Here is a 16,232-nt window from a genome sequence, read left to right as displayed (position 1 = left end):
GTTCACCATATAAAGATAAAAGGAAGTTATATAATGATTTTGAGCTTGGATATACCAAATAACATGACCTGAAAATATATAAATCAAACATGACTCTTACCTTAAAAAAAGTGATAAACCTATAATATTATGATATTTTAACATACCTTTCTCCATAATTAATAGAACAAGCAAACTAAAATAATGATATAGATGATTTTGAACAACACAAAAAAATATGTCATCTGATAAAACTATATAGAACCCTGCTACTGAATTAAGTATAAATATTTTCTTCTAGGATATGTAGAACATTTTTTTTTTTTAATTTACCATGTCCCAGGCCAAAAAATGGATCTCAGCAAATATCAAAGAATCAGTATCACATAGAACAGTATTTCTGTCCACAACACAGCACATAAATATATAAACAAGTAAACAAGTGGACAAGTAAATAAATGAAGAAGACAAAAAATTTTGGTCAATTAAATGTATGACCAAAAAGCAAAAATCTTACACAAGTTACTAGCAGACAGAGTTTATCAATGTATTAAAACCCACACAAACAAACACACGCATTGTGTCAAAGCTGGATTTTCCTAGAATAAGATGAGACTTTAAAGTTAGATGGTCTATGAATGTAATTCACAATACCAGCGTATGAAATGATGTTTTAAAATAAAATTGTCTTACTAGATGCAGAATTTTAAAACTCTTAATAAAATCAGGTCCCTTCATGATAGAAAACGAAACAGAACTAGTAACACCATTGGCTCTACCTAAACCAGCTTGGTGAGAAATACCAACAAAACTTCTGAGGATTGAAAAGGGAGAAACTTGGGACTTCCCTGGTGCTCAGTGGTTAAGAATCCGCCTGCCAATGCAGGGGAAAACAGGTTTGATCCTTGGTCCAGGAAGGTCCCACATGCCGTGGAGCAGCTAAGCCCGTGAGCCACAACTACTGAGCCTGCACTCTATAGCCCGCGAGCCACAGCTACTGAGCCCACACGCCACAACTACTGAAGCCCGTGCTCCTAGAGCCTGTGTTCCACAACAAGAGAAGCCACCACAATGAGAAGCCTGCGTACTGCAATGGAGAGTAGCCCCCGCTCGCCGCAACTAGAGAAAGCCCGCACGCAGCAACGAAGACCCAACACAGCCAAAAAATAAATAAATAGATAGATAGATAGATAAATAAATAAAACTATCATTATCCTCATCTGTAAGAGACTACAAAGAAAAATTAATAAGAATCAACAAGTTACTGGAATGAATAAAACACTCTGTGAGAACATATGAATACAATATCAATTTATAAATTATTTTTTGTCAGCTAGAAGACATGAGGATACAAATATAGACATACATGCACATGTGTGCATACATGTGTGTGGATGGATAGGTAGATTAAAGCTATCATTTACTATAGTACTGACATCTATAAAATGCTTAGAGTTAGGAATATATCCCTAATAAAAAATCATCACAATTTTTATGAAGAAAGCTTTAAAACTTTACTGAAATCATAAAAGAAGACCTAAATAAATAAAGAGATAAACTGTGTGTATAAATGGGGGATACAATGTCATAAAGAAGTCTTTTATCCTCAAATGCATCTATAAACTCAATGAAATTGGAATTAAAATCCCAACAGGCATTTCAAGACATGAAACTAAAATTTCACATGAGAGAGCAAAAGGGTCTTTTGATGGAGAAAACCAAAGTATAGAATGGACTTGTAGCATAAATCAAGACTTGTTTAAAACTATGGAAATTAAGACAGACTGCTATTGATAAGATAATAGAAAAAAAATAGACTAATGAAACAAGATAACCCAGAAAAAAAAAACTTATCTAAGTTCTGAATGATATATGGCAAAGGCAGCATCACAATTCAGTAGTGAAAGGATTAACTTTCACATAAATAACGTCAGACAAATGATTCATCCCTATTTGGGGGGAAAACAGTCCTTACCACACATCATTTTAAAAACTATTTGTAATTGATTGAAGCCATACATGTAAAAATAAAAACTTAAAACTATTGAAAGGAAATAGGGGAGACTATTTTAATACCTTGGAGTAAAGAAACATTTATTCAACAAGCCATGAAAAGGACAAATCAAGAAGGAAATGATTAAAAAATTTTATTCAACAAAACAACCTAAACAGAACGAAAAAAACAAAACAAAACTAGGAGTCACAGACTTAGAAATGGTATTTGCAGAACTTTTAATTACAAAGGATTAGTACCCAGTATCTGTAAATGCATGACATATCAATAAAGAAAAAGAACCCAATTTAAAATAGGCCAAAGTGATGAACAAGCAATCAGCATGCTAGAAACATATGTGGTGAGCAAACACATGAAATGATACTCAGGCTTGTTGGTAATCAGGGAAACACAAAGTAAAATAGTAATTAAATACCATTTAATACCCATCAGATTGGCCAAAAATCAAATGTTTGGTGGAATCAAGTGCAGCCAGGGACCTGGAGCAATGGGAAATCTGCTGGTAGGTGTGTTAATTGGTATAATGATTTTGGATAATAATTTGGCAATATCTAATAAAGTTGAAGATGCAATTATCTTCAACCTAGCGGTACCACTTTAGATATATTTCCTTCAGAAACTCTTGCTTTATGTGCAAAGGGACATGAACACAAATGTTTAAGGCAACATTATTGGAAATAACAAAAAAGATTACATAATAATGATACTACTAATAAGAGAGATATAACCCAGGTGCCTATCAGGAAAGAATGGTCAGATGTAGTATGTTATGTTCATACAGTAAAAGACTTATGTCAGTGAAAATAATGAGCTAGATCCACATGCAGATCTATTGATCATCTACATGATCAATATATATGATCTCAAAAGCAGTGCTTGGTAAAATAAATAAAACCAGATGCATACATAATAAATGTAGTATTAAAACATCTAGGAAGTTCAAAACATGCAAAACAATACGTACGTTCAAGAAATACAAAAACATTCATGGGAGAGAGGGAAATGGGATACAGGAAGAGCACACGGATAGGTTGAAAACAAATATATAAAACAGTATATTTTATTTCTTTTACACCAAAAATAAAAGATATGGAGAAAATATGGCAAAAGGTTATAATTTGACAAAGCTGGGGAGTAAGTGTACAGACATTTGTTATAGTGTTCTTTGTACTGTTCTATGCGATTAGTATATTTTCTATTTAAAACAGTCATAATGATATGTATAAAGTCCCTTGGCACATCATCTCAGGCTCAAAAAGTGATCGTTTCCTTCTCTTCCCATTCTTGGCTGGAAGATGGTATACAGAGTGCCCAGGCATTACCCTCTCACCCTTAGTCCAAGGCATCACTGGAATACTTGGGCTCTTCCTAAGCCGGAGGCATCCTGGGTGGTCCCCCTACCATGTCTCCCAGCTCAGTCAATCTGGGTGGTAGATCTTGAACTACACCCATTCTCAGTGCAGAATTTTAACTGCTGAGGCAGCTTCCAGCTTGTAGAAAATCTCATGGCAGAAAGATGCAACACTACATTCCTCATTAAATTAGAGCTACTCGTCACATTCTTCCCAGATTCCCATTTTGTAGATGAAGAAATGGATGCTCAGAGAGAGGAAATGGCTTGCCCATGGTTAGTGAGTCAGTGGTGGTATTTAAAAGGATGTGTGTCTCTCCTGACTTCTAGAACTTTCCAACTGGTCTCTGTATGGATACTCTACTTGATTCCAAAACTAGGTCTTTTAACTTCTATTCTGCTGTATTTTTCAGTTTATAACAGCTGTGGCTTCCATCTCCAGATAGCACTGTCTTGGGATGGAATTAGACTTGGCTCAAGTCCCTGCCCTCTGACAAAAGCAGTGTGACTATAGGCAGATAGCTTAACCTTCCTAAGTGTTAGTTTCCTTATCTGAAAACTTTTCATAGTAATTATTCAAGGGACTGTTGTTTTGATTAAATGATAGTATTCATATGAAGGCATAGTGCCTGGCATATGATAAATAGGAAACAAATGGAAACTACAATTGCTATAATTATTGCAGAAGGTGGAATATCAAAAAAGTATAACAGTTTAGTTACACAGACTATTTGGAAACATAGAGTGTGATAAATGAATGCTATAATATGGAAACAATAGGAGGTCAACAAGGAGTAATCACGAGGCTCAGAGAGTTTCCTAGAAGAAGCAAAATGGAATATTTCCATTGTGCAATGAGGTTCTCCCTCCCTCTTTCTCCTATTGTACTTTCATAGTTCTCATTTTATCTTCACATTGGTATGGGACAAGAATCATATATCTCAATTAAAAGATAGAAAAACAGACCGAAAGAAGTAAAGTGACTTGCCTGTAGATTTCAGAGGGGTTTTTAATTGACCTATCATGATATTAATTACACACCATAATTTTAAGAAATAGACGTTTTTGCCACAAGCTAAGTCATGGGGTACTTAGGCTCCTTAATAACATATATATTCTTAAGATAATGATTTTATAATATATAACTAAATTTTCTATAAGGTTGTGCTCCAAATTTAATACACATTACCATCAATACATTTTCTGAGGAGGAATACTGAAAAATCATACCACTTAGGAATGTCAGTATTTTTGTTTCTAATTGCCAGAAATGCACACCTAAGGCAGATATGTCATTTGAGACATTTGTGAAACAATGATGGTTAAACATTAAAAAAAAGAAGTCATACCAAGGCTGCAAAAAAACAACCCTTCAAAATAATCTCATCACATTTAAATACTGTCATTTAAATTTACTAGCTAAAAACATGAAATTAATCTGAGATGCAGTATGAAGAATTAATGATTAAATACTAGTGGAGGTTAGCTTTTTAAATAAAGATAAAATAAAATGGCCCTCAGAATTCTATGAGAGAAATCAGAAGTGATGAAACTAATCATGTTTCAGATGAAGTGGTAAAATTTTAGTTCCAAACAAAGAGTAAATAGGAAGTTTCAACTTGGTAGCATGCTCCCATCACTGCACTAAATGGGGAGATATTGAGCTGGAGAGTAGCTTTGGATCTAAGAATATTCTGATGGTGTTGGAAAGACTGGAAATGGGAGATGCTAGAGGCAGGAGGGCAAGCCAGAGGCTGCTTCAGCCATCAAGTTTGGGATGTAGGTGGCAGCAGGGGTGCAGAGGGAATGACATGGAAGCTGTTGGGTGGGGGAAATTGACAAGGCTTAGGATCTGCCTGGATGTGGGAGGCTCAGGAGGGGAAGGAGTTCAAGTGACAGCTAAGACTTTCCAGATGGTTTTCAGAGCAGCTGAAAGGAACAACTTGACATAAATGTCCTACTTTTAGACCAACCATGAAATAGGTCCTAACCTCCAGCAAAGCCTTCAGAAGCCACTACCCTGTCCTTCTGGAAGAACTCTCTTCTACCTTAGGCTCTTGAGTAAAGAGCCCTAGTTTAGCATTAATGGTAACCTTAACTTGGAGAACATGTAGTTTTATCACAAGAATTGTTCAGTGGAAAAATATAATCTTTTTAATAGCATTTGTATCCTGTTCTTTCTTCCCTAGCTTTTTATGAAGGGAGTGACTTGGGCTTCTGTTTTCCTATCTGAAAACTTGGGATAACAGCCCCTGCTTCAAAGAGCCACTCTCAGGCTTCTGTGAGATAATGATGCATGTGCCATGCACACACAGTTTGTAAGGAGGGTTATTAAGGTTTCTCTACCAATCAGATATGTTCTATATGATGCTGGTGGGTAACAAGGAGGACAGTAGTGGCAGTTACTGGGGGACAGATTTTGCCCCAGGGTAGAGACACACCTTCTGGGATCCAGAAATTGCAGAAGTTGAGAATAGCCACCTAGAGAGAGAGCAAGCTGCAGGCAATGAGAGTGTTCTAGCCAAACGATATGGTAGAAAAGAGACTTTCCATCAAGCTATGGCACACATGATAGATGGTGGCCTCATTAATCTTCATGGGTTTACCAAACCAAGTTTATATATAGTTATCTGTCACTTCTTCCCCTCTAGGAAAGAGAGCATAGCATAATTCCAGTGAGTGAGAATGTTGATAATTCAGCAATAATTGTAATGGGTTAACATTTGTTAACTATCTATCATTGGCTGGGCACATAGGAGCTTTATATATGTTCTTACATTCAATCTGTGGGAAAATGCTGTGAAACTAGGTTTATGACTAATTTGAAATAGGCTCCTGCCTATGACTTCTCAGCTGGCAAATGATGAAGCCAGGATGGAAGCACATGTTTGCTTGCCTCACGGTGGTGTTTATTGAGAAGGAGGAGGAGGGGGAGGAGGGGAGGAGGGAGGGCAAGGTATGGGGAGGAGGAGAGCATTCACAAATATTAGCAGAGCACCTAAATATTATCATCCATAAATCATTTGGACACACACCACAAATGAAAAACACAATGTAGAGAAGTAATTTTCACACTCTCACGCTTTTCCACAGAAGTGCTCCGTGTGCTTCAGACGGTGACCATATGCCCCCGGTGGCCTGGGAGGTAGCCTGAAGAAACTTCTTTATTTTATTCCATAACACGGCCATGACTGTTTAATATAAAATGTACCTCCATATTTTAGAGAAAATTAATGTACAGTAGAATGCATGTCATCTTTATCTTGTACCTTCATGTTTCCCCTGGGACAATCACTCTTCCCCCTGCTACAATATTCCAGCTTTAGTAGCATTATCTGAAAATGTATACATTCATTAGTCTAGAGGTGGTTAAAATATCCAGTAAACTTTTTTAAAGGGCTATAATTATACCAACAAATTAGCATTTCGGAGGTTTACAAGGTACCAGTTATTCATACATTTATACATAAAATATCTCAAGATTTTTATGCATTTCATCCACTGAGTTTTCATTGACAGAGCACTGCTGGAATCCCCAGGGACTTCTGGTCTACCCTCAATATTCCTATCTGCTCCAGCACTGCTAAAACAAACTCTCCTTTGGGTAATAAGCCCAACATTCTCAGGAAGGCTGTGTTCCTCACCAGCCTCCTTCAGTGCTCATAAACTCCAGCTCATCATTGTGTTGAGAGTCAGGAGACGTTGTCTGACTGTTGTCGCTGCACCTGCTATCTTATTGGACTTATCCAGACAGCCCTAGCCCTCAGAGCAGCTGAAACAACAGATGGGCAGGAGGACTTGAGATGTTTTTGACACTGTCCTTTTGTTTATGGAATCCCCCCCCTCACCCCAACTCTGGAATCTGATAGGAATTCTCTTCATGACCATTTTGTGTTTTTTCCCATGACACATTTTTATTATTAAAAAGTAAATAATTGGTGCAGAGGGAGATGAAAGAGAATAACATTTCCTTTTGAAAATGGTCGAAAAGGAAATGAGGATGGTGATTTGGTCATGTGGATAAATATATCTTTGCCTAGAAGATAATTGGCAGTAGCCAGATTCCTTTGATGGCAGGGGAATTCAAGCAGGGAGATGAGAGGGGATAAGAAGGGGAGGGAGGTAATCTGGTGTAAGGTTGAGTGTGAGGAAGGTAGAATAGGCATTGCTCTAGGAGGTCTTGAGAGCAAAGGAGAGATGCAATCTAGGCAAATTGGAAAGCTAGCAGGAACCAATGCCTGGAATTGCGGTTCCAGGACAAGATGCCCCTTTGTAAGGAGTGAGATTGTTAAAACAAACCTGAACTAGGGATTAGGGAGGCAGAATGCAGGATATAATTTAATGTCATATGGTTGTAAGCATTTTGCTTAATCTCTCTATGCCTCAGATCCATCATCTGTAAAATAAACATGAAACTACTAGTACACATGTAGTATTGTTTTGGTTCTCAAATGAGAAAACACGTGGAAAGTGCTTAGCCCTGGTCCTGACATTCAATTAATAGACGCTGCTATTATTATTATTTTAGTCAAGAGTGAGAGGCACAGGGAGGAGCAAGTGGCAGGGAGATGGAGAATCACTGGATGTGAAACGTAAGGAAAGGGCTTGCTTGCTTGTGATGGAGTTTCTGCTCAGATCTTAAAAAGAGGGCAGTAGATCAGACAGTGCCCGCAGAATCTCACATGGTGCTTTCCCACCTCTGTGCCTTTGCTTCTCCCATTTATTTTTCCTGGATGGCGTTCTCACAAACACCTTCAAACAGCCACATACCGTACAATTCTTATCCACCAGGGTTATTGTAAGGGTTAAATTAAAGATAAAAAGGACCTAGTAATATTCACGGTAATATGTCATTTTAGTGACATTTAGATGCTACATTTTAGTGTAGTCCATCATGCATGGGAGAGTGCCTTAATCACAGCAGACATTAAAAATTATTGGATAACTAACTTATATGTGGAATCTAAAATACGACATAAATGAACATATCTATGAAACAGGAACAGACTCACAGACATAGAGAACAGCCTTGTGGTTGCCAAGGGGGAGGGGGGTGGGGGAGGGAAGGATTGGGAGTTTGGGATTAGCAGATGCAAACTAGTATACATAGGATGGATAAACAACAAGGTCCTACTGTACAGCACAGGGAACTCTATTCAATCTCCTGTGATAAACCATAATGGAAAAGAATATGAAAAAGAATGTATATATGTATAACTGAGTCACTTTGCTGTCCAGCAGAAATTAACACAACATTGGAAATCAACTATACCTCAGTAAAATTAAAAAAAGAAAAACACAAATAAAATTATTGGATAATTAAATGTGCATGTGATATCAAAAACAAGGAAGACTGGTAGACATGTACTCAAGGGGATCCATTTTGTCTGTCCCCAGCCTTGCATCTGTATAGTTAATAGTCTTCTTTATGTTTTCCAGGGATCTAAATCTTGGCAGTGTGTACCAGTACTGGGTCATCACTATTTCAGGAAACGAAGAGAGTGAGCCATCACCTGCTGCCACATACATCCATGGAAGTGGGTACTGCGGTGATGGCATCATCCAGAAGTAAGTAGGCCTAACTAAAGAGAGGGGTGGGAGCGACGTTAAGTAGGCCAAGAGATGGTCAGGGTGCCAAATAGAAGAGCTTATGGGGTACTCTTCAGGGTTGAGCTGTGAGTTACGAGGGATTCTCAGCAGTCTGCCAATTTGTCTGCAAGCAGTTCGGTGGCCTCAGAGAAAAAGCAATGATTCTTTTTTGAACAAACACGTTTCTCAAGCATGTAATACAATATAAGATTTCCATAGAGCTACCATTATGCACTTACTACCAGTATGCTCTTGTTCCTAATTGTTTTATGTGTACTACAAGGATTCTATTAGTTTTTCCCACCCCAGGCCACATTCACTTAACAGGACACGGTGCACCTAGGTTAAAACACTTTTACATTCTTTGCTGGTTACCATTTACATTTCTTAAAACTGCATGTTTATTTATTACTTCTGTTGTATCGTGTTATATCAACAATTTACAAACTGGGTCAGAGCCTTGTAAAAACAGCAAAATATTTCAACTCTCTATAATGTTGAAACCATAATAGTAAACAGTACTCCAGAGTGAATATTGAATGTGATTATAAGTTCAGGGAGGCAAGTGTAAAGATTCCACACGAGCAGCCAAAAAAGGAAAAGTGTGATTAGAAGATGTAAAGCTGTGTGTCTAAAAAATGGATTTTATTGGATCATCAGTCCATCCATCCCCTGTCCACAGGGCAAGATGTTATGCAACTGAGAAATAGTTGCAAGAAGCCATCAAGACTTTTGCATTGTTGGAAAAAAAATAAAATAAATCTTTGAGTATTTTTTCCTCCAGAATAAGCACAAAAGTATTTTCGGTCACTAAATTGAATGGTTTTCTCCCTAGAGATGAAAAAGAGACCAAGAATCATGCACAATTAAGTTCCTTATTGCTAAAATTGTGTTCTTTATTGTGAATATAGTTACGAGTCACACTATTGCTAAGGGACTTTTAAAACTATTGGCAGGTTTAATGATAAACGTTACGTATGGAGATGACACAACAAGCTGTTGGCAAAGTTCCTTCATTAAATGGCACTGTTGGGCGTCACATAATATCTGTGCAACATGGAGGTGCAATGACTATTTCTGCAGGGGGAGGGGCACTCTAAAGAGAATTTGTTTCACAGTTGGATGAAACCACTGACGTACAGAACATGAATCGCCTCATAGGTATAGTTCGTATATGAAAGAGAAGGGCTCGATGACTGTTTCTTTTGGTTTATCATTGACACTAGTGCTTGAGGTCAAGAGCAACTTAATTTGGTACTGATGACTTTGTGGTGTGTAATATACACTGGAAACCTGCTATGGAATGAAAGGACCAGATAGGAACACAGGAAGGATGACACAGTGATGCAAGGAAAGAGTTTGTACAAGAATACCCATCTGCACAGATACCTGTTATTGGCCAGCAGTTTGCTTTCTGATCATGACTCAGCCTTGAAGGGAAAAGTAGATGTCCAGAATATGATCAGATGCAGGCCAGTGAGTTACAACTGCCCAACTTACTGTGCAAAAAGATAACAGTATGTGTAAGATTCTGCACCCCCACACACACTGAAGTATGCCAGCTGTTACAAGAAGGGTACTAAGTCAAGTTTCTGAAATAACGAATGACCTTTTTTTTAATGTTGACATTGATAAAGGCCAGTAATGATTATTTGCACAATTTCAAGTGGCTTGCCGAAGGGATGTATCTCAGGGATATATATTCATGCCTTAAATGTCCTGCATCTATAATTTCAAAGCTGAATTATCTAGATTTCCATACGGAGGAGATAATATAAGGATTTTTAAGGGTTGAATTATGATACAAACCACCTGATTGCCAAGAATTTGACTCCTCAAGCATAGAAGATAAAACTCCTCACTTGTCAGAGAATGAAATTGATGGCGTGCTGTCATGTGTACTTAAGATCCTCCTCCAAATGCAACAACCAAACATGAAGATATGGTTTCTGGTGCTTAATGTAACAAAAGTGGGCAAAGGGAAGATAGTCGCTGTTTTCTCCCACATTAGGACATCGACTTCTAGCTTTTTTTTTTTTTTTTAATATTTTATTTATTTATTTATTTATTTATGGCTGTGTTGGGTCTTCGTTTCTGTGCGAGGGCTTTCTCCAGTTGCGGCAAGTGGGGGCCATTCTTCATCGCAGTGCACGGGCCTCTCACTGTCGCAGCCTCTCTTGTTGCGGAGCACAGGCTCCAGACGCGCAGGCTCAGTAGTTGTGGCTCACGGGCCCAGTCGCTCCGCGGCATATGGGATCCTCCCAGACCAGGGCTCGAACCCGTGTCCCCTGCATTGGCAGGCAGACTCTCAACCACTGCGCCACCAGGGAAGCCCGACTTCTAGCTTTTGATGCAGCTGTTGTCTGATGGAACCCTGAGCAACTGAGCAAGACAATCTCCAGGGAAAGTGCCCTGTCATTTGTGGGTACAAGATTGAGCTACATATCCAGAATATCCAGGAAACAGTCACGGTCATTGCTGACAGCCCATAATTGTGATTTGGGATTTTCTAATTTAGCACGAGGAATAAAAAAAGAAACTCACTAGATGTAGGAACTGATCTATTGTTCAGTCTATCCATTTTGGAATCAGATATAGGTACACTGGTAAAACACTGCAAACAATATTATTCTTCTCACTGATCTAAAACTACTACTACTAGTAGTAGTAGTAGTAGTAGTAGTAGTAGTAGTAGTAGTAGTAATTTAAATAGTATTCTTAACAAAGATTTTTAGTATTTTTTTACCTAGAATTAATATCCTGCATAGACATCAAATACGTGTTGAATTACCTGCAGGTACCAAATAGTTGTTGGCATACTTTATAGAAAACTGAATGCAGCTTATGGATGATTCCCTAAGCAAAAAAAACCAAAACAAAATAAACTTTGAAGGAAAGAAAGGATGCCATCTTCGCTAATTGGATTTTTCATGGGATGATCCCTGCTAATTTACTGTACATATGCAAAGGAATTTACAAATAAATACAGATAGACTCAACACTCAGTGAGGGCCCTGATGAATGAAAGCACTGGATGAATCTTATAATGATAATTATAAATATTTATTGAGACTCTACTAGGCAGGAGGCACTGTGCTACATTATGATCTCCTTGGGTCCTTCCAACAACCTTGTGAGATAGGTCTTATTACAATACTTTACGAAAGAGACAACTTGCACACAAAGACTAAAATGGTTTTCTGAAGCTTACACACCCAGTAAGGAGCAAAAGCAAGATGTGAGCCCAGGGCCCAGGTTCTCATCTGGATTTCCCATTGCCTTGCTGTGACTGACAGCCCTGCAAAACTAACAAGTGAAGGAGTAACCGCGTGCTATCGGCTCTGTCCCAGACACTGTGCCAGGCGTCAGGGTGCTAGGATGACAAAGACTCTGTCACATCCTTTGGCATCTTAAAGCCTAGGATAAGGTGCTCTCAAGTAACAGGCAAAGGCAGTCAGTTTGACAAGTGCTCTGATAGATGGAGCCCCTTGTCTTTGGACTCAGAGAAGATGGCCACCCACTCCAGCCTGGGAGGTCAAAGAAGGTTTCTCAGAACCTGTCTATCTAATGATAGATCTGTCATGCCTAGAAGATATTTGTGGTGACCCTAATGTTTTGCTTAAACCAATAGAACATATTGTTTGGGTGGTGAGGGAACGCGTTAGAAGTGTTCTTTGTGGCTTAGGGAAACCAGCCCAGGTTAAAAAAAAAAAAAAAAAAAAAATCTCTCCCCAGATAACCCATGAAATAGCTAAGAAGCACAAGGCCACCACCAGTTTCCAGTGTGCAAGGTTTGCTGGCAGAGACTGGAATATGGGCCCAGCTTGGAATATATCAACAGAATTCTTTTCTCATGGGTTTGCAGACAGGAGAGAGAAATCGGGTGGCTCTTCAGAGATCAATGCAATGTCCTAGTCATTGTAAGGATTGATTACAAGGCACCATCCTGCTACTCTGACACCTCCTAAAAGCAACAAACATTTCCCAGTGTAATTGCCCGGGTGAAAGGCAAAGTCTGAGGCTTCTTCCATGCTGGGACAGGTCCCAGCTGGTCTCTGGGGATGAAGGGGCAACTGCCACACACTCTGCGGAGACCTCCCAGGACAGGTGGGTGGGCATGGGAACTGTGGCTCTCTGAGCATCTACTGTATGTCGCACGCCAGGCCAGCCACCTTAAGTTACATTCCATTTTTGCACCAACACTAAGGAGTAGGTGTAATCACCTCCATTTTAGCCCATGAGAAGACTGAGATTCAATGTCCCGAACAGCACTGTCCAGTGGATTTTCCTACAATACTGGAGATAGATTCTGTGCTGTCCAATATATTTACCACTCACTACATCCAGCTATGGAGGACTTGAAATGTGGTTACTGTGACTAAGGAATGGAAATTTTAATTGATGTAAATTGTCAAAGATAGAAATATCAGAGAGAGAGAGATTAAGGGACTTGTCCGAGATCACACAGTTTGGAACATGGGGCTCTAAACCCAAGTCTCTGTTACTAAAAGGATGGGAGGGACTTCCCTGGTGGCTCAGGGGTTAAGAGTCCGCCTGCCAATGCAGGGAACACGGGTTCGAGCCCTGGTCCGGGAAGATCCCACATGTCGCAGAGCAACTAAGCCCGTGCGCCACAACTACTGAGCCTGCGCCCTAGAGCCCGCAAGCCACAACTACTGAGCCCACGAGCCACAACTACTGAAGCCCGCACTCCTAGAGCCTGTGCTCCGCAACAAGAGAAGCCGCCGCAATGAGAAGCCCACGCACTGCAACGAAGAGTAGCCCCCGCTCACCGCAACTAGAGAAAGCCCGCGTGCAGCAACGAAGACCCAACGCAGACAAAATGCAGATAAATAAATAAATAAATGGATGGGAGTTTTCCAGAAAGTGGTAACCCATCCAAACTTTCAGTTGTTACTCCTCCTTCTCTTTCCCTAGGTCCAATTCAGAGAGCATTGCTCATTGTCTGCCCATCCTAACCACTGCAGAATCATCCTTAGGTGATGGAAATAATTCCTAAAAAAAAATGAGAGGAGGCGTTTTTATTTCTTAACAGCATAGGACACAGGCCTTAGAGTTCTTGACACTGTGAAATGACACACCCAATGGAGAAGGCAATGCTTTCTGATCTAAGGAAGATCAAACCTGAACACGTGGATGGAAAAAATCTTTACCTTTAAGTGCACTGGGGGTATGGGGATAGGGCTAAGGCAGGGCATAGTGAAGAACAGCATTTATACTTTAGAGGCTCCAAAATTTCCTTCAAGTCCTCAATTTTAAAGTGGAAGTGATGGGACTTCCCTGGTGACGCAGTGGTTAAGAATCCACCTGCCAACGCAGGGGACTCGGGTTTGAACCCTGGTCCAGGAAGATCCCACATGGCCGCGGAGCAGCTAAGCCCATGCGCCACAACTACCGAGCCCGTGTGCCACAACTACTGAAGCCCCCGTGCCTAGAACCCATGCTCCGCAACAAAAGAAGCCACCACAATGAGAAGCCCATGCACCACAACGAAGAGTAGCCCCTGCTCAATGCAACTAGAGGAAGCCCACGCACAGCAACAAAGACCCAACACAGCCAAAAATAAATTTAAAAATTTTTTTAAATAAATAAATTAAAAAAATAAAATGGAAGTGAGATTTCCCAGACACACTGGAGCAAAGTCTGTGCATCCGTTTGTTCATTCGTTCATCCTCTTACTCCCATCTGACTTGCTAACTTAACTAAGGAGATCTCAGCAAATGGGTTTGAAGCAGGAATTCTACTTTGTCATCAGAAACACGGTAAGGCAAACATAATAGAATCTCACAAATTCACCTTGTACGCATCTCATTTGGAAGAAACGGAAACTCAGACAGGGAAAGGGACTTGCCCGAGGCCTCACCGGAAAGTTCATGGCCCCGGAGAGGGACTTTTCCATGTCCAGCTGTGGGTCTGAAGCTGAGCTGACAAATTTCCCCTCTATATCCATTCTGCAGAAGCCAAGGTGAAGAATGTGATGACATGAATAAGATCAATGGGGATGGTTGCTCCCTTTTCTGCCGACAGGAAGTTTCCTTCAATTGCATCGGTAAGTCTTTGTCCTTTCTCTGGGCCTGGCTGGAGAAGTGCAGAATGGCTAGTCAGTTACAGTAACAGCAATAGTTATAACTAAATGATAATTCACTCCTTTATGTTACACATATTTATTGAGTACCTCCTAGGGGGCCAGGCACTGTTTTAGGTACTAGTGAATACAGCAATGGAAACAAACAAAATGGCAGGTATCCCTGCCTTCATGGAGCTTATGATCTCATAGATGATGGTGATGATGGGTAACCCTTTTGATCAAGCTTTACCTTACATACGTTATTGCTCTTCTTCATGCCAACTTCCAGGATAATTATTAGCATAGATTTTTAAGGCTTTTATTCTTACTTTAGAGATGAGAAAAATCAAAAGCCAGAGAGATTATAAAACATGTCCAGAGTCACACAGGTTAGGATTGAAGACAGAACCAGGACTCGAACCTGATTTTGTCCGATGCTCACACACAAGCTCAGTTCATTTTGCTCTACAACCTCTAGCCAGGATCCAGTCTCTCTGACTTGAGAAAAGAGAAATAACAGACCAGCCTGTGTTTAGAAAGCAAATGTCCTTTTCCCACCTTTATGGAGTCAGATGGGAAATTTGTTTTCCTCTGCCTTCCCCAGGAGTCTGGCTGATCTTGTTGTTTTAGCCCCACTTGGGAGGCCCTGGTCAGCCCGGGGCTGGTAAACAGACGGGGGCTGGGGGGCAGGGATGGAATTCTGAGCTGGCCCAGATGAGATCATGCTTCCTTTAAGATGCAAATCGATACCTGAAGATCAAAGGTCCCCTGGCTAATCCCTTGGGCTGGAGGTGAAAACTAATCACAATTCATTTGCAAGTACAAAAGAGAGAGGTGTTCCATCTAAGGAAGGGATGAAAACGTTGGTGGGAAGATTTCTCACTGAAAGGCAATTTTCTAGGAGAACTAAAGGGGAGGAAATGTCATCGGTTCCTCGCGTTTGCAGCACGTTGCAGGCGAGCTTTTAGACCTTTCTTCCCCTGGTATATTGTGAGCTCTGTGAGGTTTTTACCATGTATCATTTACCTTGTATTCCATTCTCAGACACATTTATTGAGCACCTACTATCTCCTTGGCACCAAGTGTGGGCTGAGCAACACAATAGAGGTGTCCTGAAACTGTTTGTGGATGGAAAGAAAGGAAGATATGGAGGGAGGAAGGACAGGAGAGTTTCCTGTCAGGGCGTTGGGTTTTTAAAGGGCAGAAGATTT

The 16,232-nt window shown here is 40.1% G+C and overlaps 1 protein-coding gene across 6 annotated transcripts in view; it reads left to right on the top strand.

Annotated features, from left to right (window-relative positions):
• The window catches only part of PAPPA (pappalysin 1), a 310,893-nt gene that overhangs the window by 102,896 nt on the left and 191,765 nt on the right, over positions 1 to 16,232 (top strand). For all 6 annotated transcript variants that reach the window (XM_082470406.1, XM_082470404.1, XM_082470405.1 and 3 more), the window contains exons 8-9: positions 8,784 to 8,912; positions 14,912 to 15,003. In XM_082470406.1, the coding sequence (XP_082326532.1) occupies positions 8,784 to 8,912; positions 14,912 to 15,003 (221 nt within the window). The remainder of the gene's footprint in view (positions 1 to 8,783; positions 8,913 to 14,911; positions 15,004 to 16,232) is intronic.

Source organism: Balaenoptera physalus (genome assembly GCF_965194825.1).
Source record: "Balaenoptera physalus genome assembly, chromosome: 7".
Classification (NCBI taxonomy): Eukaryota; Metazoa; Chordata; class Mammalia; order Artiodactyla; family Balaenopteridae; genus Balaenoptera; species Balaenoptera physalus.
Note: the sequence above shows the minus strand (reverse complement) of the source record. Positions and strands in the feature narration are given on the sequence as shown.